The sequence below is a fragment of the Eschscholzia californica genome, unplaced genomic scaffold (assembly GCF_041429995.1).
Source record: "Eschscholzia californica isolate CP2 unplaced genomic scaffold, dmEscCali1.0.p SCAF_1, whole genome shotgun sequence".
Lineage (NCBI taxonomy): Eukaryota > Viridiplantae > Streptophyta > Magnoliopsida > Ranunculales > Papaveraceae > Eschscholzia > Eschscholzia californica.
In genome coordinates, this window is record NW_028238198.1 from 66,399,270 (window position 1) to 66,425,628 (window position 26,359).

The following is a 26,359-nucleotide window of genomic DNA, read 5'->3' on the forward strand; positions in this document are numbered from 1 at the left end:
CCAAGTTCTCATATATTCCTAGGCTCAACAACAAACAGGCAGATGCTTTAGCCAAATGGGGCAGAAAGAATCACAGCTAACGTATTTGGAATGTCTGTTTAGAGTTTCGGAGCATTGTTTAGCTCGCGTTTCTGTCAACAAAAAAAAATCTCTCTAGTCTAGGGGTTTTTATGTAAATGTAGCTTTTATTCAATGTGGTATGCAATTTTAGTTTTCATGATTCAATGTAGTTTTGATTATAGTAAAACCATATATTTAGTTTAACATTTTATATATTCTCGTAAAAATCCTAAATTTGGTTTAGAATTGGACAAAAACCCCATGTTTTTCCTTTAGCATTTTACTAATTCTAGAAAAATCTTAAATTAGATTTTAGTTCTATAATATATATTAGATTCCAGAAAAATCATCCTCGAGGGAACGCCTCTCTTCGCCAGAGTTGTGTGAGAGAGGGAGAAATCGTGACATAGAGAGATGCCGAGTGAGAAAGAGAGAAAAGCGATCTAGAGATAAAAGCAGTGAGACATGGAGCAGGAAAAAGAGAGAAAGATGGAGAGATGGAAATAGAGAGAGGTAGAGGTGTAACAGTGAGTGAGAGAGGACAAATAAGAGGTTGGAATGGCGGTCTGAATGGTAGTTGTGGGAAGTTGTGGTGGTGAAGGAGATAGAGAAGATGAAGATTATGGAGCAATGTTTGATCAAGATAGTTTTTGGCCTAAAACAAATATGTCCCAAAAAATATACAGAAAAACATGGAGTCCAAAGAGAATTTATTTCTTGGAGATTATTCTTTGTGCACCATAGTCGCGACCTTTATAGATGTCTTCTTCCTCTATTAAAACAACATTAAAGATATTTTATTGGAGTCTCAAGAAAAATTAATATTGTATCAACATCTAACTTTGGTAGTCAGGGGTTTGGGCAACAACCATGGTAGAAATATGTGCAACATGCTCGATATAAACCCTAAACTTCTCATGTATGAAATTGCTACAGTTGTCCACCACCTCTTATGCAGTGGTTGACCACCAATTCCGCAATGCAGATGTTCCAAGGTCGATCTAGTGGAAGTACAAATCCAGGATTTATTGAACTTCAGGTATAAATAATAGGGGTAAGCATCGGTCGTTTTTTTCGGTTTTGGTTCGAGCCGAAGCCGAACCAATAAGTGGCGGTTTGACTAAATCGTCGGCCGAAGTCGAACCGATCATTCGGTTCGGTTGATCGGTTTAACCGAACAATTTAGAGAAAATGGTTACCTAATGTTTTCATAATATTGCATATACAGAAAAAAAAATTAAGAGTCCATCGTACTTTTCAATCATTACATATACCGAAAAATTAAAATTCATCGTAAAATTAAGAGTTCGGTCGGTTTGATCTGGACGATTTCTAGAAACCCAAGTCGAGACCAAACCAAGCCGAATTGGGTTGTTCGGTTTTTCGGCTGAACCGAGTCGGACGGTGATCGGTTTGGTCAAAAAACTGATCGATGCGGCTCGACTTGATTTGGTTTGGCGGATCGATTCGATTTTTGCTCGCCTCTAATAAATAAAGTAATTTAGTAGCTTAATTTCAGAGCTTTTCTAAAAGCTCACAAAAAAAATCGCTTAATAATAAGCAGTTTTTGTCGTTTGGTAAGACACAATAAAAGAGTTTTTTTATCCTCAAAAGCTATAAGGAGACGTTTGGTAAAAATAAGCTAAATGTAGTTTTATCTACTAATAAATTTTATGTTCATAAGTTCAAATATATATTCATAAATTATAAATATGTTGTTAATTTCATATATTACTAAATTAGTTGTAAAATAAGAACGTTAATGAATTCAAACGAACTGAAAAAAAAAATGTTGTTAAAGTTAAGAATGAATACATAATAACTTAATCATCACTATCATTCGTCTGGTTGACATGAGCAATAACATCAGCAATTTGATCTCGAATAATGTCCATTTGCACTTGTTGTTGTTGATTGACAATTTATGGTTGTATTTCTTCGTTGCTTTCTACACGTTCGTCTTCATTATCGTAATCAAATTCAGTTCCACCATTATCTTATTCCTGCATTAACCAATCTGTAGCCATTTCGTTGCGTATAAAGTTGTGAACCGTCATGCATGCTACAACAATTAATACTTGTGTTGCATAGGGATACGGTGGCATACATTCAAGGATCGGAAACCTTGCTTTTAATACACCGAAACGTCGCTCTATAACACTCCTTAGTGACGAATGACGATGATTAAAACTTTCTTTTCGTGTTCTCGCTTGACCACTACGACGAAAATCAGGAAGATGATATCGTACGCCACGATATGGAGCCAAATAACCGTTCATGTTCGGATATCCGGCGTCAACAACATAGTATTTACCTAAGATTATATTCACTTATGTTTCAGCATACTAATATATATGATATATCAATGGAATAAGTCATGATGAATACATTACCTGCAGGTGGGTGTGGGAAATTCATCAAGGGGTTATTAATTGTCTCAAAAAAAATCTTCCAACCATTAGCGTTACCTTCCCATCCCGCAAGTACGAAAGTAAACGTCATGTCAAATGAGTATACTGCTAGCACATTTTGAGTGCATATACCTTTTCGTCCTCGAAACGGTATTTGTTTTGCCAACGGAATATGAGCACTGATATGTGTCCCGTCAATTGCCCCAATACAATCCTACAAGTACAAAAGTAGTCATAAAAAAAAACTATTACAAGTTAGATTACATATCTAAAATTAAATTTAATAATTACCTTGAAAAATGGCCAATATTTCGAGTTATGCCGAATATGTGATGGAACTGCATTAGTTTCTGGAGGTTTGATAATCAAGATAGAAAATTTTGCCATAGTTTTTGATACAGAATTAAAATGTCGGCTTATAGTTTCTCCAGAGTGTTGAAAACGATCAGACATCATAGCATTTCTTTCATTATGACCAATAGTCATAAGAAAAACCAACCATACAAACATAATATGAACCACATAATGTTTAAATTAAACCTATCGAACTATTTTTTTTTTGCTGAACAAACCTATCGAACTATGTAATTGAATGTGTATATTTGGCTATTAATTCCAGTGGTCTATTTCCCTTTCAACAAAAAATACTTTCTATTTAACTTTTAACATATTAAACCTATGGAACTGAATATTTAAATTGAACAATTATATAATAGATTAAAAACTTTGGCTATGGAATCTACATTGTGCATGACCAACATTGAAGAAGCTAACATTGCCATCATAACAATAGTTCTACAGTAACCAAATAGTGAAGTAACTAATATAAAAGATTTCCTTCATAAAAAAAACTAATATAAAAGATTTGGCTGTATAAATAGAAATTGAAAGAATTCTACAGTGATCAAATAGTTCTATAGTGACCAAATAGTGAAGTAGTAGATATGAAAGATTTGGTGTATGAATATAATTAGAAATTGAATGCATTATGGATTCTCATATGATAGTGAGAGAATTGAGATGTGGGTAGTGAGAGAAAAACAAAGGAATGGATGAAATTTTTTTTCCACTGGTTTGTAGAGAGAGAAGGTAGAGAAGAAATAAATTAAAATCTATATAAACTATTAGTCTGATTATACTAATCAAATTGATGTTGATTTGAAAGATCAATATCTTGATTTAAAGCTTTCTCTACAACCTTTTGAAATCCTAACTTGATAAAGAAGAAGAAAGGAGGTAGAGAAGAAAGAGCCGGCAAGAATAAAAAATAGATTTTTTTTTCTCCTCAAAAAATCACCGTGTTTTGCTTCCCGGGGAAGCCAAAAGCAAGAAGCTTCTGCTTTTTAAGGAAAAGGAGCTTTTTGTGCTTAAAAAAAGCGGTAGCTTGTTTTATCCAAACATGCAAAAAAACAAAAGGTGCATAAAATTAGCTAAAAGCGGGCTTTTAGCTTATTTTAAGCGTTCCCAAACGAGGCCTAAGTTTGGTTTTATGCTCTTTAAGCATGGTTTTAAACTAGGACTGAGAAAACGGTTCGGGAACTCGGGACCCGGCCCAAACCGCCCGGACCGTTGGTACCCGCAAACCGGATGGAACCCGAGGCGGGTATACCCGGCCCGATGAACCGGGTGTTCGTGGACGGGACTCGGACAGGGGCTCAAGTCCGAGTCCCGGCCCGATATGCCTGACACCCGTCCGAAAAGATTCGCCGCTACCCTGTCCGGATTTGAAACCTAGACAAAAAAAACTTCAAATTAGGGTTTGGTCAAAAGTTGGACTTCTGTAACTCTTTCTCTCTCTCTAATTTCACACATACCAAACATCAAAAAACTTCACACATACCTTCATTGTAACTCTCTCTCTATCTCTCAAAATTCACACATACCAAACATCAAAAAACTTCACACATACCTTCAGTGTAACTCTCTCTCGCTTAAGTCTCACCCCCAAAATGGTCGTTCTGTAACTCTCTCTCTCTCTCTCTCCATGCTTTCTCTTTCTACAAAAGCAAACCCATCTTTACTCCTTGACCCTTTTCCTAATTTTCAATCTCTTAATCCTAAAACTGATTTCAAAGTTCAAAAACCCTAATTTCAATAGAAGAAAAAACCCTCAACTATTACTACTACTACTCAGTTTCAGTCCTTCAGTGGAATCAGAAATTAGAATTATCCGGTGAGACACCTCCAGTTGTTTTCATTACATCCAACAATGGTGGCGTTGCTAAAACCACGACTACCGCTAATGTGGGTCGTTCCCTTGCTCGTCTCGGATTTTCAGTCTTCGCATTTGATGCTGATATGGTTCTCCGAAATGTAGATCTTCTCCTCGGTCTTGATCATACAGATGTTGAAGTTCTTAATGGTGAATGTCTTCTCGGCCTAGCATGAGTTCGTGACTATGTTTGGTGGGAAAGCCCTAATTTGGGTTGTTGAAGCAAATTGATTATGTTTTTTTTCAATAAAATAACCCGAGCCCGTCCAGCCCGAGTGCATGGAGCCCGCTCGGACGGGCTACGGGCCCTGAATTGGTGACTTCTCTCCGGCCCGATCCGCCCGGCAACTAGTCGCAGACTAGGCAATGTAGTGCCCGATCCGCCCGAGTCCGGCTATATTATGCCCGAACCCGCCCGATTCCTGCCCCTATATGATGTATGTTCATTGTGTCGGGGGGGGCAGCGGAGACGGATGAACATCTTTTCTTTCAATGTCCGTTTTCACTTCAAATCTGGTCGAAACTACTTGATTTATTGGGTGTATCTAGGAATCATACCGACCAGTGGTCTGATGAAATTGAGTGGAGTGTAGCCACTTTTCACGGCAATACAGTTCTGGGCAGAATTGGGAGTTGAGTTTTTAATGGCTATTTTTATTATATTTGGAAAGAACGAAATAATCGAATCTTTCGAATGGAGGAAAAGACTCAGCAACTACTTTTCATGGATGTTGTGAGTGATATCAAGATAAAGGTGGTTGGTTGGAGGAATAAACCGAGTGGCTGTGATAGGGCCCAACAGATTCTTGACAAATGGAACTTGGCAATTCCACTTAGGTTCAAGGCAGCAACAACATGTCAATGGGTTGGACCATCTTTAGACCAAATTCTTATTAACACAGATGGGGCTTTTGACGAGCAATCAGGTGGTTATGGTGCAATATTGAGAAATAATCAAGGGGACGTCATCGTTGCAGCAACGGCACGGACACCAAAAGTTTCTGTGATAACCCATGAAATGCAGGGTATCCGGTTGGGATTACTACTTGCTAATAAATTTGGAATTTCACGTGTTAAGATCGCCACCGACTCCTCAATGGCTGTTTAGATTTTAACAGATACTGAGAGTCATCCACCTTGGCAGATTGAACGATTGGTACGTGAGGTCAGGGCTATGTGGCGCACCATGGAGGACTGTTCCATCACCCATGTTTATCGTGAAATAAACCAAGCAGCTGACTATCTATCGAAAATGAAACCAGACTCGGGATGTGTGGAACTAGAACTGAATACATTACCGCTTGAACTAGAGAAGATTGTGAAGGAAGATAAGCAGGGAACAATAAGAGTTAGACACAAGTGAATTTTGAGGTTGTTTAGACTTTTTTTTAGAGTTTGATGTTTTTTTCATTTGTTGAGTTTGAAGTTCAGTTTCATTAGTTTGTTTGATTACTTTATAGTTCCTCTTTGTACAGGGTAGGGTCCCTTCAACCCGCTGACAAATTCAAATAAAAAAAAAAGACTTAGATCAATAGATCAAGCCGTAGGGGTGGGAATTCTGCCCGAAAGCCCGAAACCCGGCCCGGAACGCCTGAGTCCGACACAAAAACGTTCAACCCGAAACCCGATACGGGTAGTGCCCGCCCGGCCCGTTAATTTTTAGTGGGCGGGCTTGGGCTCTCCTTAGAAAACCTTTGCCCGAGTCATAAACCCGATCACAAAGCCCGACCATCTAACCCGACTCATCTCAATCGTTAGATCAAGGGATGCCGACTCAGCCGTTTGATTAAAAGAACTAATTTTAGGGTTTCCCACAAAACCCTCATATTGCTTTTCTCTCTTCCATATTTCTTTGCCGGCAGAGTAAGAGAAAGTGAGAGAGTGAGAGATGAATCGAAAGGGAGGAGAAACAATGAAAGAGATGATGATGTTAGAGATTGAGGAATGAATAGTGAAAGCAGTGATGCTTCAGGTCCCATTTGCTTCAACGAGAATCAAATTTTTGTATTTGTTTGGAATATACCTTTGGATGTTAAACCATTAGAAGTTTTGGATCAGGTCCATGTTCGTATTTTCTGTAGATATATGTTTCCTAATTTATGTTCATTGTGAAGAAATGGATTCTTTCTATCCTCATCTTCTATTCTCTGTGAATATTTTTCTTTTGATGGAGATCCATGGAGAATTCGTGTGGATTTATAGAAGATGTAACCAGTAACTCTTTTTTTGTTTGATTTTAGTTATATCTATAATTTTTTTGTTCTTATTTTGTTGTACATGTATTAGATATGCACACTTTTTATCTTAAAAATCTAGTTTGAAGATCAAGTTTTGAATCAATGTTGAATGTTTTTGGATTAGGGTTTAATCTGATCCCATTTTATGATGAATGTACCCGAAGCCCGGCCCGCCCGAAGCCCGTTCAACCTTTTGCGGGCTAGTACCCATGGCGGACTGTGTGCATCAAATTCTAATTTATGCCCGGCCCGAGCCCGCCCATTAAGTTTGTTGTTCTCTTGCCTTTGCTGCCCTGCCCGCCCGAACCCGGACCTTGAGTACCCATGGGTACCCGAGCCCGGCCCGATTCCCACCCCTATCAAGCCGTGCTTCTTCAATTCATGAATCACCTTTGTCCACTTCCCATTCCCAAAGAGAAAAAAATGGCTTAAGTTGTCGGGTTGGGCCGGGTCGAGTACATATTCTTCATTTTCATGTTCCTCCCTAGCCGCGTCACGAGAAGTGTTTGTTCTTGTGCTGCTTGAATCCCTAATTGCCGGCTCCAAATCTGAGCCAGGGCAGATTGAAAGTAAGCTCCATCCATCTCTCTCTCTCCCTTATATTTTTTTAAATTCAATGTCTCGATCACTTTTTACAGTAAAAAATATCATTAGTGAAAGACCTCATTTGACAACCCATCTTCATAACCTTCTCAGTAATATTCTTCTTCTTGGAAACAATCAAAACCCTAAATTTCTTCTTCATACCCGAAAATGCAGCAACTCATCTTTTGCAGTTTCTTATTTGATGAAGTCTTTTGGATTATCAGAAGAAAAAGCAAAACATGTTTGTAAGAAAGTTCATTTTGAAACTTCATCTCAACCAGACTCAGTTCTTACCCTTTTTGAAAGTTATGGTTTCACCAAACCCCATGTCTGCAATATCATCACCAAGCTCCCTTCTTTACTCAAATCCAATCCTTTAAAAACCCTAAAACCCAAATTAGATTTTTTCAATTCTAAAGGACTTTCTGGGGTTGACCTAGCAAATGTCATATGTAAAGAACCAAATCTCTTGAGACAAAGCTTAGATAAACAAATGATCCCTTGTTTTAATTTGGTCAAAACCATTCTTTCTTCTGACCAGAAAGTCTTTGCTGCTCTTAGAAGATCTTCATCTGTTCTTAGCCAAACAACCATTGTCCCTAAAATTGAGCTTTTGAGAGAAGAAGGTGTACCAGAATCAAATATCGCTAGGTTACTTCGAACCCATCCAAGAGCATTAACAATTAGTCTTGTTAGATTGAAGGAAAATGTAGGAAAGGCTAAAGAAATGGGTTTTGATCCTCTAAAAGGTACATTTGTTGTAGCTATTATTGGATTATCTTCACTGAATAAGTCTTCTTGGCAAGCAAAATTAAATGTTTATAGAAAATGGGGTTGGTCTGAAAATGACATTCGAACAGCTTTCGTTAAACAACCATATTGTATGATGACATCTGAGAAGAAGATAACGGCGATAATGGATTTCCTCGTTAATCAAATGGGTTATGATCCAGTTTCAGTGGCTCAAAGTCCAATTGCTTTTTCATATAGCTTGGAGAAGACTACTATCCCAAGGTATAGAGTTATAAGAAGTTTAATCTCTAAAGGTTTGATTGATAAAAATATTAGCATCTATACTATAATTACGAAAACGGAGAAATCGTTCATAGAAAAATATGTGATTAGGTATGAGAAACAAATTCCTGAATTGTTGAATATATACCAGGGTCAGTACAAGGAATCTCATCTTAACTAACTTTTTGTAATTGGTTTATAACCCTAACCAAGTTCGTGCATTTATCCGATACTCTAATTATTTTTCGCGTTTGCTCCATATATAAAGATAACTCATTTATGCTCGATGTCTGTGGGAATCGTAAGTGTTATGGTTCACGATTTGATTGTTGATGCTTTCATATGTCAAAATTTTTTTTCCCAAATCTCAATGTTTGTCGATACTCTATCTGATCAATATCTTTCAGCTATAAGCCTATAATGCTTGTTTAGATATTGATATCTTTTTACTTTAATTCCTATGGTAAGATATTGATATTGTATCTTATGTACAAGCATAAGGCCGTGAATCGACCGTTCTGTTTGAGATTAGCACCTGAGTTGTGAGATGAAGACAATGGTGAGTGTGGATTTCATTTGTTATGAGTTGTTACCCATACTTATAGTCAAATACCTCTCAACTTCTTAATTTTCTTACATTGTTGAGGTACAGTTTTACTTGTTCAGTTTTATTTTCTCCTTAACGATTAGTTCTTACTGAAATTGTGTTCTCTCGTTGATACATATTTGTAGGATGCGGCAGATCCCGTTTGGCTAAAGCCTTTTTGGTAGATCACATTAATTTTGATTTGAGAAAATGTAACACAAAGATAAAGTGAAAACACTGAACTTGAAGATGAAGATATGGGGTGACCAATATATGGCCAATATGTGGACATGGACAAATTAAGAAATTGGAAATCTTAAGTGGACAACAAATTTATAGGCACACTAATCTAGTATATTCTGAATAATGGCCCTTAAAAGTTAGAGCATTTAATTTAAGCCATTCCAATTGAAACCCAAGGTATCACCTAACCAAACCCTAGGTATCACCTTGTTAGGGAAACAAGAAGAAGATTTTGAACTCCAACAGCAACATTGAGTCCATGTCAAGAACAGAAGCACTATCTTTCAACTCTTTCAAAGGGCTCTCCATTGAAATCCTAATATCTCTCGTCTGGAAACCATGGATAAACCAAGTGTATCAAAAGGGAATTTTGATAAAATCGGTATGGACAGTAGAAGCGATATGGTTAGTGATGGAACTCCAAAACACAGTAGAAAGAATAGTCTTATAGGGAAGGATTGGTGGTGGCGACAAGATGTTGGTTGTGGATCTGAATCAGGAAGTGTAAGAGGTTGTGTAATGGAGTGGATTGGAACTGAAATTAAGAAAGAGAAACCCACGAATGAATGGATTTCTTCATTAGAGATGACACAACTAAAACAAGTTTTAAACTAGACCTCTTTTCTCTCTCTAGATCCGTTTAGAGAGAGATAAGAAAAAAAAATGTTTTTTTAGAGAGAGGTAATTTTTTTTATATTTGATGGTCGCTGACCGGAAAATTGGTCGGTCGGCGACCTTCGCCGGTAAAGATGATGAGATGGCGAGAAGATGAGGTGGCCGAGAGAGGAGATGAGATGGAGGAGAGAGAGATGATGACTAGTTAACGGAGTTATAACGGTAACTGGAAAAAAAAAAGGATCATCTAGATATTTTTGATAAAGTAGGGGGCACGGCAGGAAGCTGGTCACAAAGTTCAGAGCTATTTAGGAAATAACCCAACAAATTTTGAAACAGATTAACCCTTGAAACAACCGGGTCGTGTTCATATTCTCCATTATCTTCCTCCCTAACCCCCGTTATGAGAAGGGTTACTTCTTGTGGTGCTTGAATCCCTCATTCCCGGCTCCAATCTGAACCAGGGGATATTCAAAGTAAGCTCCATCCATCTCTCTCTCTATATATATGTATAGATATCTTTAATCTTTTTTTAACTTCAATGTTTCGATCACTCTTTCTAGTAAAGAATATCACCAGTGAAAGACCTCATTCATCAACCCATCTTCATAATCTTCTCAGTAATTTTCTTCTTCTTGGAAACAATCAAAACCCTAAATTTCTTCATCATACTAAAAAATGCAGCAACTCGTCTTTTGTAGTTTCTTATTTGATGAAGTCTTGTGGATTATCAGAAGAAAAAGCAAAATATGCTTCTAAGAAAGTTCATTTTGAAACTTCATCTCAACCAGATTCAGTTCTTACCCTTCTTGAAACTAATGGTTTCACTAAATCCCATATCTGCAAAATCATCACCAAGGTCCCTTTTTTACTCAAATCCAATCCTTTAAAAACCCTAAAACCCAAATTAGATTTTTTCAATTCTAAAGGACTTTCTGGGGTTGACCTAGCAAATGCCATATGTAGAGAACCAATTCTCTTGAGTAAAAGCTTAGAAAAACAAATGATCCCTTGTTTTGATTTCCTCAAAACCATTCTTTCTTCTGACAAGAAAGTTTTTGTTGCTCTTAAAAGATCTTCATCTGTTCTTAGCCGAACAATCATTGTCCCTAAAATTGAGCTTTTGAGAGACGAAGGTGTACCAGAATCAAATATCGCAAAGTTACTTCTAACCCATCCAAGATCATTAACAATTAGTCCTGCTAGATTCAAGGAAAATGTAGAAAAGGTTAAAGAAATGGGTTTTGATCCTTTAAAAGTTACATTTGTTCTAGCTATTATTGGATTATCTTCAGTGAATAAATCTACTTGGGACGCAAAATTGAATGTTTATAGAAAATGGGGTTGGTCCGAAAATGACATTCAAACAGCTTTCGTTAAACAACCATATTGTATGATGACATCGGAGAAGAAGATAACAGCGATAATGGATTTCCTCGTTAATCAAATGTGTTATGATCCAGTTTCAATTGCTCAATCCCCAGTTGCTTTTTCATATAGCTTGGAGAAGACTACTATCCCAAGGTATAGAGTTATAAGAATTTTAATCTCTAAAGGTTTGATTGATAAAAATATTAGCATCTATACTATAATTACGAAAACAGAGAAATCGTTCATAAAAAGATACGTGATTAGGTATGAGAAACAAATTCCTGAATTGCTGAAGATATACCAGCAGGGTCAGTTAGAATCTGATCAAAACTAGTCTGTGGTAATTGATTTATAACAAATTTTCATAATCAAGTTCGTACGTCTACTAAATATTTGAATTGCTGTCGAGCTTGTAAAGAAGAAATCATCATAGAGGACGGCAAATCACACTTATAACTTCATGCTTTAGTAGTTGAAGCTCTTTAGTGCATCTTTATATATTTCTCTGATTGTTTATTTTGATGTTCGAACATTTCTCTTTGTGGTGTTTATCTCTCCTCCCCAGTTCGTATTTAGGCGAAAAAAGAGGAAGAAGATCATGAAACAAAAATGGTGACTGATTAACTTCATTTCCCCCCTGGTATCTGAAGTTTTGTGTATCGGAACTAGAACAATTTACTTCCTGCTCAGTTTAGTTCTTCAATATTAACTTCGGTCTATGTTTTTCCAATGGTTTACTTTGAGTTGTAACAGCTTCGATATGGGTTGCCATGACTCTTTTAAGTTCACCGCCCCAATGACACCGAACCAGCACTGGATTGGGAACACCCAACATATCATCAGGAATTCAGGATGCAATCTGTTTAAACACGATAATGGATGGCATAGGTACCGTATCATCAACATCCCAGCTTCTTCTCTGTAGTTTTCCTTTTCGAAACCCACTGTCCATTATTAGGGTTGTCATTCTATCAATATCTTCCTCCACCACAAGTCTAAGGCATTCTTCTTTTATAGTGTCCAACTGTCCTGTGAATTTTTCCAAGAAGCTTCAGTCCAACTTGACTCCTTTCTTGCCTTGAAAGCAATAGTTTCTTTCACTAAACTCCATCTAACTTCTTCAGGGATTCAGTATATGATTGGGTCAAATTTGATTCAGATTCATCTTGAAAACGTGCTTATAGATAGGAAATCATTGTTTAATATTTTAATCTTTATCACTAACTTAACTAAAGATTGGATAAACTAGATGTTCCAAAAATAAATAAAGCAAAACTCGAAACATGGAGGAAACAAGGCTTTACAAATAAATAAAGTTGAACGTCTAAATTAATGCACTCACTACACTATTTTATGTTATTTCTTTATTTTAATAGATTATGATCCATGGTCATAGAATTTGACCACCTCAGCGGTCGTATTGCCAACTTTATTTGGTGGCATATGAGTAAGCAAAAATAGACTGAACTAAGATGATCATGACGATTCAAATCTGAATTGAATCAAATATTATCTTCTAGATTAGATAATATTTTGCACTAGTCCAACCGGGCTCTTACGATTCACATACTTAAACTGTTTATTTCAGAATTAGTCGGAGGCTTCCTTCGATCCTCTGCGTCCTATTTTTATATTTATTGAATTTAATTTAATCACTAGCTACCAGATTACCCTGAGAAAAACAATGAAAGAAAAAAAGAAATTGAAACAATGGGTTAGGTGGGATTGGTAAGAGGGAACAGTGGGCGGGGAAAAAGGTGGAAACAACCGGTTGCCAGACAAAAAAAAGGAAGGCGAATAAAATAAAGAGGGAGGAGGCAAGGCAATGAATCAGTTAGTAGCTCTCAATAATTTCAATGGTTGGTTGGTTGGTTGGTTGGTTGGTTAGGTCTCATTTGTTTGATAAAAAGAAAACAAATTCAAAGATGGCTACTGTAATCTCTTTTCTTTTGGACGCGTTCCAAGTCTTACAAGGGAGGAAGACGGTGTGAACCCAACTAAAAACGTGCACCTAAAATTAACCACAAGAAAAGTATAGAAAAAGTCTCTCTCTCTCTCTCTCTCTCTCTCTCTCTCTCTCTCTCTCACTCCCTTCAGCTTCACTCATCAGTCCACCCAGCCTCCCAAGTCCCACCCCACACAGACACTCTCTCTCTCTACCCTAGAAGAAATCCAGTATCTAGTGCTTTTGTTCCTAACTTGATTTATAATTATCTTATCTCAATTTTAAAAGATATTTCCAGATATGAAATCAAAACTTAATAAAATAGTAAGTTTGAATGACCCATAGGATGGATTTTGTGATATTTTCGGCTATGGAAAATCTAGATATTTTAAAAGATTGGACATTTCAGTAGTCGACGACCGAGTCAGACCAAAACGGCATGACCCAAACCCATTTAGAAGCAATGTTAAAATGATTCAACTTAACTATCACTACAACTACTAAATGTGAACCACTATAAAATCTCGATGTTGCACATACGTGCCCAAATCATATTTCTAGTTACAAGCCTCATGTCTTGAACAAAAAAATATAGTAATAAGTCTCATGAAAAACAATGGGATTTGTGTTGTGAAAACTAAGTAAAGATGAGAGATTAGAGATGAGAGAAAACTAAAGACTAAGAACACCATATTTGTACCTTAAGATTGTAGTATAATATTCTACTATTTTGTTGTGTCAATTACATTGGGTTAGAACCCTTTTTATAGGCCCTACAAAGTAAGGACATTCATGGGCATTTACACAAGGAGTTACATGCATACACATGAATGTGCCTTTAAGTTATAGGTTACATATGACCTCATTAGTGTAGATGTTACACATGATAGTAGTGGAAGACAAAATATTACAATACTCCCCATTGGATTCCACAACATAAGAAATTGTCTCATTAAAACCTTACCAGGAAAACCCTATGGGAAAAACCATGGTGAAGGAAAAAGAGTACAATGTTCTTCAATATCTTCGATTATTTTAGAAGTAGATACTGCCTCATTAAAACCTTGCCAAGGAAAACCCTATGGGATAAAACCAAAGCGAAGGAAAAAGAGTACAGTTCGAAGATTTACAATGTAAGATACATTTTTACTTTGTCACTTTCTTTCTTAGTTCACTCCCCCTCATAGATACTCTCCCTCATAGACGTTCAGACGGTTGAGATTGTGCAAGATCACTTAGCCGACGCATTCCGATGTTATAGACTAATTTCTTGAATGTTGAAGTTGGTAAAGCTTTAGTAAATAAATCTGCAAGATTATCACTTGAACGTATTTGCTTCATTTCTATGTCACCGTTTCTTTGCAACTCATGAGTGTAGAAAAATTTAGGAGATATGTGCTTCGTCCTGTCACCTTTGATATATCCCCCTTTAAGTTGTGCAATACAAGCTGCATTATCTTCATACAATACTGTTGGAGTATCCTTGATTGAGGAAAGTCCACATGTTTCCCGAATATGCTGGATAATAGACCTTAACCATATACACTCACGGCTTGTCTCGTGAATAGCAATTAATTCAGAATGATTGGAAGAAGTAGCTATTATAGTTTGTTTTACCGATCTCCAGGATATTGCAGTATTACCACTAGTAAATAGATACCCTGTCTGTGACCGTGCACTGTGAGGATCAGAGAGGTATCCGGCATCTGCATAGCCACATAATTGTGATTTTATTCCTTTCGAGTAAAACAAGCCCATATCGGTAGTTCCTCGCAAATACCGTAGTATATGCTTGACACCATTCCAATGTCTTTTGGTAGGTGCAGAGTTGTACCTTGCTAATAAATTTACAGCAAATGCTATATCTGGTCGGGTACAAGTTGCTAAATACATAAGAGCACCAATTGCACTTAAATACGGTACTTCAACACCAAGAAGATCTTCATCATCTTCCCGAGGACGGAATGGATCTTTCTTTTCATCAAGTGAGCGAACAATCATAGGACTACTTAAAGGATGAGCTTTGTCCATATAAAAGCGTTTTAAGACTTTTTCTGTATACATCGATTGATGGATAAATATTCCATTTTGCAAATGTTCGATCTGTAAACCAAGACAAAATTTAGTTTTGCCAAGATCTTTCATCTCAAACTCTTTCTTCAAATATTCAGCAGTCTTAGTGAGCTCTTCTGGAGTCCCAACAAGATTTAAATCATCTACATAGACTGCAATAATGGCAAATCCATTTTCTGATTTCTTAATGAATACACATGGACAAATTGCATTATTAATATATCCTTCTTTCAAAAGGTATTCGCTAAGGCGATTATACCACATCCGTCCTGATTGTTTCAATCCATATAACGATCTTTGTAACTTGATCGAATACATATTTGACGATCCTAACTTAGATGTTTTAGGCAAGTTATATCCATCAGGAATTTTCATGTAGATGTCACTATCAAGTGAGCCATACAAATAGGCAGTGACTATATCCATTAGACGTGTTTCAAGACATTCCGATGCTGCGAGACTTATCAAATATCGGAATGTTATTGCGTCCATTACAGGAGAATAAGTCTCTTGGAAGTCTATACCTGGTCTTTGAGAAAAACCTTGAGCAACCAAACGTGCTTTATACCTGACAATTTCATCTGTCTCATTTCTTTTGCGCACAAATACCCATTTGTATCCTACAGGTTTTATATTTTCTGGTGTTGGAACTACAGGTCCAAATACCTCTCTCTTCGCTAAAGAATTTAGCTCAGTTTGAATAGCATCCTTCCACATTGGCCAATCTTTTCTTTGTCGACATTCTTCAATATTTTGTGGTTCATGATCGTCATTATTTGCTATTACATCCAGAGCTATTGCAAAAGCAAATTTATTGTCAGGAATGATTTTGGTTCTTTCCCAACATTCTCCTGTACTAATATAATTAGTTGATAATTCTCTCACACTAGTTTTTTGTGCCTCTTCTAGGGCAGTGAGTTCCATATTGGTGGATTGATTGATCGTTTCAGGTACATGTGTGCTCCGTGCCTCTTCTGAAGGACTATTTATTTTTTCATGTTTCTTTCTTTTTCGTGGAATGGTATCTTTTGCACCAACAGGCCTGCCACGCTTTAACTGTGTTTTAGATACATTTGTATCTTTAAGTTGATCTTTAGGAATATCAATCCGTGCTGGTGTATTAGCAGCTGGTATATGTGACTTTGTTACTTTCACTGAATCTGTGAAAGCATCTGGTAATTGGTTTGCAATCTTTTGTAAGTGAATGATCCTTTGAACTTCAAGTTCACACTGGCTAGTGCGAGGATCTAGATGAGATAAAGAGGATGTACTCCAAGAAATTTCACGTTTTGCCTCATTTTGTGGCTTATCTCCCCCTAACGGTGGAAATTTCTCTTCATCAAAATGACAGTCGGCATATCGTGCAGTAAATACATCACCCGTAAGTGGCTCTAGATACTTTATTATTGAAGGTGAATCAAAACCAATATAAATACCAAGACGCCTTTGAGGACCCATCTTTGTTCGTTGTGGGGGTGAAATTGGCACATATACAGCACAACCAAACACTTTAAGATGTGATATATTTGGTTATTGTCCAAATACAAGTTGCATTGGAGAGTATTGATGATAAGCAGATGGTCTAATACGAATTAGAGCTGCAGCATGTAATATAGCATGTCCCCATGCCGAACTAGGTAATTTAGCTCTTAACAACAACGGTCGAGCTATAAGCTGTAAGCGTTTAATAAAAGATTCAGCTAATCCATTTTGAGTATGGGTATGAGCTACTGGATGCTCAACAGTAATCCCAATTGACATGCAATAATCATCAAATGCCTTTGATGTAAATTCTCCTGCATTATCGAGACGAATTGTCTTTATTTGGTAGTCAGGGAATTGTGCCCTTAACCTTATTATTTGAGCAAGAAGTCTAGCAAACGCAACAGTGCGAGTTGATAATAGACAGACATGTGACCATCATGTTGAAGCATCTATTAAGACCATGAAATATCGAAATGGCCCACAAGGTGGATGGATAGGTCCACATATGTCTCCCTGAATCCGTTGTAAAAAACTAGGTGACTCGATGCTTATTTTTTATTGAGATGGTCGAACAATCAATTTTCCTTGCGAACAAGATGCACATGGATAATTGTTTGGTTGAAAAATCTTCTGGTTTTTCAACGGATGTCCATGTGAATTTTCTATTATTCGACGCATCATTATAGAACCCGGATGACCAAGTCTATCATGCCAAATTGCAAGAGTCATTGAATTGAACTTCTGGTTCATCAAATAATTAGACTCTATAGTTCTTATACTTGTATAGTATAAACCCGAAGCAAAAGCTGGAAGCTTTTCTAGTATCAGCTTTTTGTTTGAGACTATTGAAGTAATACAAAGGTATTCTTTCTTTTTGTCACAAGTTGTCTCAATATGATATCCATTATGACGAATATCTATAAAGCTTAATAGATTTCGTGCAGATTTAGTAGAATATAAAGCATTTGGGATATCAATTTTTGTACCATTTGGTAGTATAACAATGGCTTTGCCAGAGCCTTCTATCAGGTTTGTGGGTCCTGAAATTGTGATGACATTAGCCTTGACTAATTTTAGTTGGAAGAAAAATTTCTTGTTCCGCAGAATAGTATTTGTCGTTCCACAGTCGATAAGACATTCATCCCCACAATTTGTTTTGGAATCTTTAGTAAACTCCATGCTAATAAGAAACTAAAAGAAAAATATAGAAATATTTTAATATTTTATAATAAAAGGAACATAACAAAAACACAATTGTTGAGAAAGCAAATGACCAAAGCAAATGACAAAAGCAAAACATAGTCTAAGAAAAAAAAAATCTTCCTAAAAGCATATTAAAACTAGAATTTTAGTATAAATTCTAGTTAACATTTCCATTGTTAAGTAAAACATCAAATTCTTTGCTGCTTGGATCTGCAAAAAAATCTGAAACATCCAGATGAGTTGGATCTATGGATACTTCAAATTCTTTACCACTTTGATCTATGAAGTAGTCAGAAATATCTAAGGGAGTTTTGTTCATCGGTACTTCAAATTTTGCCAAATTGGCTTCTATTTCTTTACCTTTCCCCTTTATGGAATTTTGGTAAAGATTAACCAAGTGTTTCGCAGTACGACAAACACGTGACCAATGCCCCTTCATACCACATCGGTGACAATTATGTGGAGAGAATATAACTGAAGAGGACATGCTAGAGAGAACATATTCTACTTTCCACGCATCGAATATGCTCCTGCAGCAGCAATATCGAGAGCGTAGGTTTACAAAGTACTCTGAATTAATTTCTTGTCTTCTTGTTGCTGAACAAAATAACGAGTTGTTAATGAAAAATCATAATGCTCATCCCACTGGGATTGCACCATTCCCTGAAGTGAATGTTGTTGCATCAATGAACCGTGAACGCAGACATGGTAATGGGCGTGGTCGAGGTCGAGGTCGATATAATAATCGACAACGTGGTGGCCCTATTAGGAATTCAAGTGAACAAAAATTAGCATCAAACCACGAGATGTGGAATAATGCCAAATACAAAAATGACAAAGGAAAAGGTGTACAAACATCTAATCATCGTGGAAACTAGAATATGTTCTCTCTAGCATGTCCTCTTCAGTTATATTCTCTCCACATAATTGTAGGCGAGATTTAATTTTATACAATGCTGAATTATATTCACTTACTGTCTTAAAATCCTGTAAATGCAGGTGCATCCAATCGTAACGAGCTTTTGGGAGTATGACAGTCTTTTGGTGGTCATATCTTTCTTTCAGATTCGTCCATAAAACATATGGATCTTTTACCGTTAGGTATTCAGTTTTCAGACCTTCATGAAGGTGATGACGAAGGAAAATCATTGCTTTTGCCCGATCTTGTGGGGATGTTTCATTTGCAGCCATAATGGTATTTCCAAGATTCATAGCATCTAGATGAATTTCAGCATCTAAAATCCATGTCAAGAAATTTTTTTCCCGTAATATCAAGAGCAAGAAATTGCAATTTTGTAAGATTATCCGACATGATCTAAACAATACAAACAAACAAGTTAGATAAATATGTCTAAGAAAAATACTTGCTTATTTTCTTCTTCTTTTTTTTTTTCTAAAACTCTTCATCATTGCATAGATATAAATATGTTCATAATACTATTAATAATCACTATAGATGGACATGGTTGATACTAGCAATTTTAATCATGCATACATAGGATTAAAAAAAAAAAAAAAAAAAAAAAAAAAAAAAAAAAAAAAAAAACTAATATGAACAACATTACAAAAAAAAATTGTTTGTTAGAGTTTATCTATAATATTAGATGAAGACTATTTCAATCCTATCATGAAAAAGATATATGCTACAAATGCTAATATGAATAGTTATGTCTAACAAAATTACTACCTTCATATTTAATTACTTTTCCTAAAGATGCAAGTGAAGGAAAAAAAATTATTCCTATGTATACTATAAAAAATTAAAACTATTTGGAAGCATACTATTTATGATTCTCTAATCTTCTTAAAAAAAAATAGAGCTTCGTGCCGATAACGTGTTTTGAAAACTAAGTAAAGATGAGAGATTAGAGATGAGAGAAAACTAAAGACTAAGAACACCATATTTGTACCTTAAGATTGTAGTATAATATTCTACTATTTTGTTGTGTCAATTACATTGGGTTAGAACCCTTTTTATAGGCCCTACAAAGTAAGGACATTCATGGGCATTTACACAAGGAGTTACATGCATACACATGAATGTGCCTTTAAGTTATAGGTTACATATGACCTCATTAGTGTAGATGTTACACATGATAGTAGTGGAAGACAAAATATTACAATAATTTGAAGTTTTTATATGCTTACAAACTTTAACAGGGAATTTGTAAAAATTGAAGTGAGCCGTCAAGACACACCAAGGACCAACAACAACACGAATAAATCTACCTTTGTTCTGAGGTGAAGTGGGGCCAGAATTTTTTCATTTGACTGCGGTACAACACGATCAGTTCCATAGTCTTGCGAAGTAATTCTTTGGTGTATCTGACAAAGTAGGCCCTTTTGACATATTATATCGACGGGACATGAATTGTAAAACACTACGGGAAAGACTACTCGATAATAAAATTGGGGACCTTATAAACTAAGATTATTTTCCTTTAAAACACAGCATGGTCATAAATAAGGAGATATGAATTGTCATTTTGGATCTAGACTCTGGGAGTTACACTATCCAAATTCAAACAATTCTTTCAATTGTTTAGAAGTTGTCCTCCTTCAATGTTTCTTCCTTTTTCCTTCTCACTTTCTTCACCTTTGGCTTCATCAAGCCGAAGGTTTCACATGAGTTAATTCTACTGAGTTCAAACCTATCTTTGCCCCGCCGCAACCCGATTAAAAATTGACTCAACATGCATCCTGACTTTGCCGTTCGACCAAAATTGACTCAACATTCATTCTAACTTTGTCGTTTGACGCTCTAAAAATTTGACATGTCACTCGAATTCATCAAAATAACTCGATAGCATCAATTGGTACTCTGACTAGTTTAGACGGCCCCACGAGTATTCGTCCATTATGAACTCCGGTCAATGGCGACGTTGGGGCGACGCTGGGGCGACGCTGGGGCCTCACTTGGACCAGATTAGGAATTTGGGTTTTTGAGTTGGATAAAGAGAGTCCGGCTCACGAGCCGAGCCAAGCCACTGTAACCGACTGAAAAGCCGGAGCCACTAATATAAAAGTGGGACCTACACGGTCCCACCACGCCAAAAGAAGCCGCCATTAGTTAGTCGTGACCCCACGTCGGTGTATTTCTTTCCTTTCTTCTTCCTAACCCGTTTCTTTATAAAACCCCTCTCACTCTTTCCCCCAATTTCATCATCAGTATCATCAAAACCCTAACCCTAGAAATTTTAGAAACTCAATCTCCGCGCTTCGGATTAGGAAAACAGAGTTCAAGATTCTCAGCAATAAAACGACGAAGAAGATTAAAGAACAAACATGTCTTATAAATATGAATCGAATCAGAAGAAACCAATTAAAATTCGAGAAGTTTGGTCTGAAAATCTCTTATCTGAGTTTAAATTGATTCAATCTGTGATCGATTCTTTCCCTTTTATATCCATGGATACTGAATTCCCTGGAGTTATTTACCGGTTGGATGATGAGTACCGGAAAAAACCAGTTTCTCCTCAGAATCGAGCTTCCGATCATTACTCAATCCTCAAAACTAACGTTGATTCTTTAAATCTCATTCAGGTTGGTTTAACTCTATCAGATTCGAACGGAAATCTTCCCGATTTTGGAACCGGAAACCGATTCATATGGGAATTCAATTTCCGTGATTTTGATATCGAAAACGATGCTCACGCTCCTGATTCAATTCAATTATTGAAACATCAAGGGATTGATTTCAAGAAGAATAGAGAAATCGGAATTGACTCGTTAAGATTTGCCGAGTTGATGATGTCATCTGGACTCGTTTGTAATGACTCGGTGAGTTGGGTAACGTTTCACAGTGCATATGATTTTGGGTACTTGGTTAAGATCTTGACGAGTAAGAATTTACCGAGTCAAATCGGAGAGTTTCTGAGTCTACTCAGGGTGTTTTTTGGGTCGAAGGTTTACGATGTGAAACATTTGATGAGGTTTTGTGAGAGTTTGTATGGTGGGTTGGATCGGGTAGCAAAAGCTCTTGAAGTGGATCGGGCGGTTGGGAAAGCTCACCAGGCCGGGTCAGATAGTTTGCTGACGTGGCATTCATTTCAAAAAATGAGAGATATATACTTTGCCAAAGATGGTCCCGAAAAATATTCGGGCGTGTTGTATGGGCTAGAAGTCTTTTAGAAAACAAAAGTTCATTCTAATTTATTTATTTTTTAGTTAATGTATTTATTTTTGGTTGGGCTAATATTGTATATTGTTTAGAATCAAATGAATTTCAAAGTTTAAACACAAAAGATTTCAAAGAAAATCAAGCTAAAAATATGGGACTTCCTAAAAAAAAAGGGTTAACAAAATGTGCTCTATAATGCAGAAGAGGAAATGTTGTTACTTAGACGCAATTTCCTTGATCAATTAGCCAATGTCTTGTCTATCTCGAGATAGTCTAGTATTATTTTGACGTCGTTGTCTTTAAACTATTAATCAATATGAAATAGTCTAGTGTTAATTTGATGCACTTGTCTTTAAACTACTAATCAATATTCGGCAAGGAAGAATATTTGGGTTAAAAATTTCTAACAACTTGTGTGGTTGAGGTTGAGCTAATTTCTAGTATTTATGTTGTGACTAACTATAAACATGGATTATGTTATTATCTTAAGAATATATCAAATACTTTTTGTATTCTAAATAATTAGTGATAGAAAGAACTAAAAGCTAGAATTCTATAATTGATGGTGTTAAATTTTTCTTTTTACCAAATTCTAAAAAGAAAAAAAGAAATTTATTTGTGAGAGGTTGTGCTCCTCTGTTTTAGTGACACACAGAAGGAGAGGGATATGCAAGGAAATCATGAAGAAAATGTAAGTTATTCTAACCTTTTTTTTGTTGAACAAGTGATTATAACTTATAGTTGCCAAAGATACTATTATTGGTTGTTATGATCACCAAAATTGTATCATTTATTTGCCTAAGCCACTAAGACCAATGGTCAAAATCGTTTGACTAATCTTCATCCTAACAACCTTCATGCCCAAACACAAAAAATGACCTACTTTTATGGTCAAACGGATAAGATCACATCTCGCCCTTCCTTTTTACGCTGGCTATGGAAGGCCTTAGCCGTAAGTTAATGGACTCTTCTAATCAAACTCGGTTCATGGGCTTCCCCACTAATCACGCGGACATGGAGATCTCTCACCTGCTCTTCGCAGATGACTGTATAATCTTTGGCAGGAACTCATTAGACAATGTTCATAATCTTAAAAATATCCTGCAGGAATTTAGTGATTCTTCAGGGCAAATGATAAACTATACTAAATCTAATATCTTCTACTCGAAAAACTCGCACCCGAAGTTTAAACGTATGATTATGAGAACTCTGAAAGTGAAATACGCGTCTACCTCTGAAAAATATTTAGGGTGTCAGCTCTTCATCGGAGCACAGAAAACTAAAGTCTTCAAAGACTTACTAGAACAAATACAGAAAAAGCTAACTAAATGGAATCATAGTTTTCTGTCCCAAGCAGGTCGCACGGTGGTCCTATCGGCCATAGCTGCAGCCGTACCCCGATATCAGATGCAGTGCTTTGCAATTCCCAAGGGCATTAGTAAAAGCATCAAGTCCGCCCAGCGGAACTTCTGGTGGGGTAGGTCTAAAGGTTTGTGTCTTAAAGCCTGGTCACATATTTGTTTACCGATTGACCAAGGGGGTCTAGGTATACACCTCCCTGAGATAGACAACAAAGCATTACTCTCCAAGCTAGCCTGGAGGCTCAAAACTAACCTGGAAGGTTTATGGGCCAAACTTCTAAAAGATAAATACTATCCTCACTCCATAAATCCGGGCCCGGCGAAACCCCACCATTCGTGGATATGGAAGAATATCAGGAAACACTACTCTTACATAGAAGAGCTAGCTCAATGGGAGGTCCAATCAGGAACTGACATCAACATCTGGGAAGATAACTGGATTCCTGATCTAGACGGAAAGGTGAGCAATATCTATAACTCTAATCTTACCAAAGTTTCACAACTGATAAAGAATAACAATTGGGATGAAGCCATCCTAAACGAAAATTTCGATAATGACACCAAGAATATCATCAAATCTATACCAGTGAACCCTACAGGTAAAGATCACCTTAAATGGAAACTGGAAGTTCCTATGGTCCATTCCAGCGATTCCTCGGGTCAAATTATTTCTCTGGAAAATATGTAACTCGGCTCTTCCTGTGAGAGAAAAAATAGGGAAGTATATTAACATCAACACGAGTTGTCCAAATTGCAATTCCATCGAAACTATTGAACATGCACTGTTACACTGTGCATTAGCAAAAAACATTTGGTTCCATTATAGCATTATCTCGGAGAACATTAAGTCCGTTAAGGATTGGATCTTTTCCTGGGAAACTCATCCTGACAGATGTCAAACAGAGGAGAACATACACTTTTCGACTATTCTATGGATCATATGGAAAACCAGATGCGACCACTGTTTCCAACATGAGATCAACGAAACCCAAAAAATTATAAAGATGATAGACCATTTCCCTAAGATGAGTACTAAACAGTCTAAACAAAAGCAAAAACCGACAGAAGCATGGAAACCCCCTTCCTACGGCTTTATCAAGATTAATGTGGACGCTTCATTCACTAACCTTTCATCCAGTGTTGGCATTAGCATGATTGCTCACGATGACAATGCAAATTTTATTCAAGCCCAGGTGGAAACCACTAGAGGCAGAAATAGCGAAGAGTGCGAAGCTAAGGCTATCCTATTGGGTCTGGAATGGGCCAAATCTCAGAAAAAACAATCTATCATCATAGAAAGTGATAACTTCAATCTCATCAAACATCTTAGCAACAAACACCATACCATCCAATGGCAATCTCTGATTCATATCAAGAAGATCCGAGAAAGCAAGAAGGAGTTTGACGAAGTTCAGTTCCACTACACTCAAAGAACAGCTAACTCAGTCGCAGATAAATTAGCAAAGTGGGCGAGAAAGCGTAATAGAAGCAAAGTGTGGGACAATATTCCGTGTATTTTAATTGACAGATACTATAATAACGCTTTAAGGCATTAATGCATTTTCAGTTCAACAAAAAAAAAAAAAAGTTGAGTACTTGAGCATGTGACCCTTTGCTTACGTGTCAAAGAGGTTGCTAGGGACCCACGAAATATGTCACTGGTGCCTAACTAAAAGGACCCAACAATATTCATTCCCAAACGACTTGTGCAAAATTAAAAATAAAAACTGCAGTCAAAATTCAATTGGAGTTTATTTTTTTAGAACGGATTACATTGATTCCACCTTAGATTCGAATCTGTGACCTTCATGGGTTTCTGGAGTTTATGTCAACACCTTGGAAGTAGCTACCAACTATTGACGGTTTTTTGTTTTTATATGTCAATATTGAGATCTTCAATTCAAAAGACATCTCTAATGCAACACTCTAAAAATTTAAAAATAACTTAGGTGTCAATTCCTAGTTGGTTAGATTTGTTTTTAATATTGAGTGGTCAATTGAGATCCTCAAAAGAAATCTCAAATATTGAGTTTCTTCTCAGATATCTCAACATTAAATGATGCCACGTCATTTTGAGATCCAAATTGAGTGTTGCATTGGAGAGATAACTCAGAAAATCCTAAGTGGCACTTTAAGTTTTTCAATTTGAGTGTTGCATTGGAGATTCTCTTAGTCTCAAATCTCTTAAATTCGACAAAAAGAAATCTTAAAGCGGAATATCTCGCAAAACAAGTTAAAAATCGTAATTGTAATAGAATTTAGACAATACTCTCCTCTCTTCATTTTCATATGTATTATAGTATAACATTTTATTTAGTAATATATAGCCACAAGGCATAAACCATTTACGAACTTATCTTTGTCGTGTAACAAATTCTTCAATTAGTTCTAAAAACCATTTACGAACTTATTTTTGAAGGAGGGATTTGCTCTGCAGCGGAGGGATTTTAGGGGTTGGTGGCGCAACCTCCTAATTCCTCTCCCGGAGCAGTTATTGGCGGTTTTTGTTTGAAACTTTGATTTTATCCCTACAATTCCTCAAACCGACTCCAAAATCTATCCCTGGTCTTCCGTTTCTATACATTTTCTCAGTTAATATTCACTTTAAACTTCATGATTCGACAGAAATAAGTTCCAAATCGACAACTCTCCATCAAAGGTTAGATCTAGTAAAAGAGAATCGATTTTTGCATCAGTGTTGAACGAAGATGAAGATGAAGATGATCTTTAGAAGATTGTGTTTGGGGTTAGATTTAGAACAGGATCAAGGAATTCAAGAGATATTTTGAAGTCTGATTCCAAAGATTTAGTATTTTCCTCCTCGGACGACATATACAA

At 36.5% G+C, this 26,359-nt stretch overlaps 3 protein-coding genes and 1 pseudogene across 3 annotated transcripts; all 4 read left to right on the plus strand.

Annotated features, from left to right (window-relative positions):
- The first annotated feature begins 7,412 nt into the window (after nucleotides 1-7,412).
- On the plus strand, nucleotides 7,413-11,518 carry LOC147568405 (uncharacterized). The gene is made up of 2 exons (XM_086654849.1): nucleotides 7,413-8,519; nucleotides 9,252-11,518. The coding sequence occupies exons 1-2, from the start codon at nucleotides 7,537-7,539 to the stop codon at nucleotides 9,274-9,276; spliced, it is 1,008 nt and encodes a 335-aa protein (XP_086510975.1). The 5' UTR covers nucleotides 7,413-7,536; the 3' UTR covers nucleotides 9,277-11,518.
- Nucleotides 10,505-12,402, plus strand: LOC147568406 (transcription termination factor MTERF8, chloroplastic-like). The gene is made up of 2 exons (XM_086654848.1): nucleotides 10,505-11,487; nucleotides 11,900-12,402. The coding sequence occupies exons 1-2, from the start codon at nucleotides 10,505-10,507 to the stop codon at nucleotides 11,934-11,936; spliced, it is 1,020 nt and encodes a 339-aa protein (XP_086510974.1). The 3' UTR covers nucleotides 11,937-12,402.
- An 8,786-nt stretch (nucleotides 12,403-21,188) lies between these two features.
- LOC147568407 (putative CCR4-associated factor 1 homolog 11 pseudogene) lies at nucleotides 21,189-22,284 on the plus strand (annotated as a pseudogene).
- A 2,241-nt stretch (nucleotides 22,285-24,525) lies between these two features.
- On the plus strand, nucleotides 24,526-25,077 carry LOC147568408 (uncharacterized). Its single transcript, XM_086659665.1, has one exon. The coding sequence runs from the start codon at nucleotides 24,526-24,528 to the stop codon at nucleotides 25,075-25,077; it is 552 nt and encodes a 183-aa protein (XP_086515791.1).
- The last annotated feature ends 1,282 nt before the right edge of the window (nucleotides 25,078-26,359 follow it).

Excerpts from the sequence above, each read along its gene's own strand:
- LOC147568405 (XM_086654849.1), top strand. The coding sequence starts at position 7,537 with ATGTCTCGATCACTTTTTACAGTAAAAAATATCATTAGTGAAAGACCT. Across the intron at positions 8,520-9,251 it reads GAGAAGACTACTATCCCAAG|GATGCGGCAGATCCCGTTTG; the intron begins GTATAGAGTTAT and ends ACATATTTGTAG.
- LOC147568406 (XM_086654848.1), top strand. The coding sequence starts at position 10,505 with ATGTTTCGATCACTCTTTCTAGTAAAGAATATCACCAGTGAAAGACCT. Across the intron at positions 11,488-11,899 it reads GAGAAGACTACTATCCCAAG|TTCGTATTTAGGCGAAAAAA; the intron begins GTATAGAGTTAT and ends TCTCCTCCCCAG.
- LOC147568408 (XM_086659665.1), top strand. The coding sequence starts at position 24,526 with ATGATAGACCATTTCCCTAAGATGAGTACTAAACAGTCTAAACAAAAG.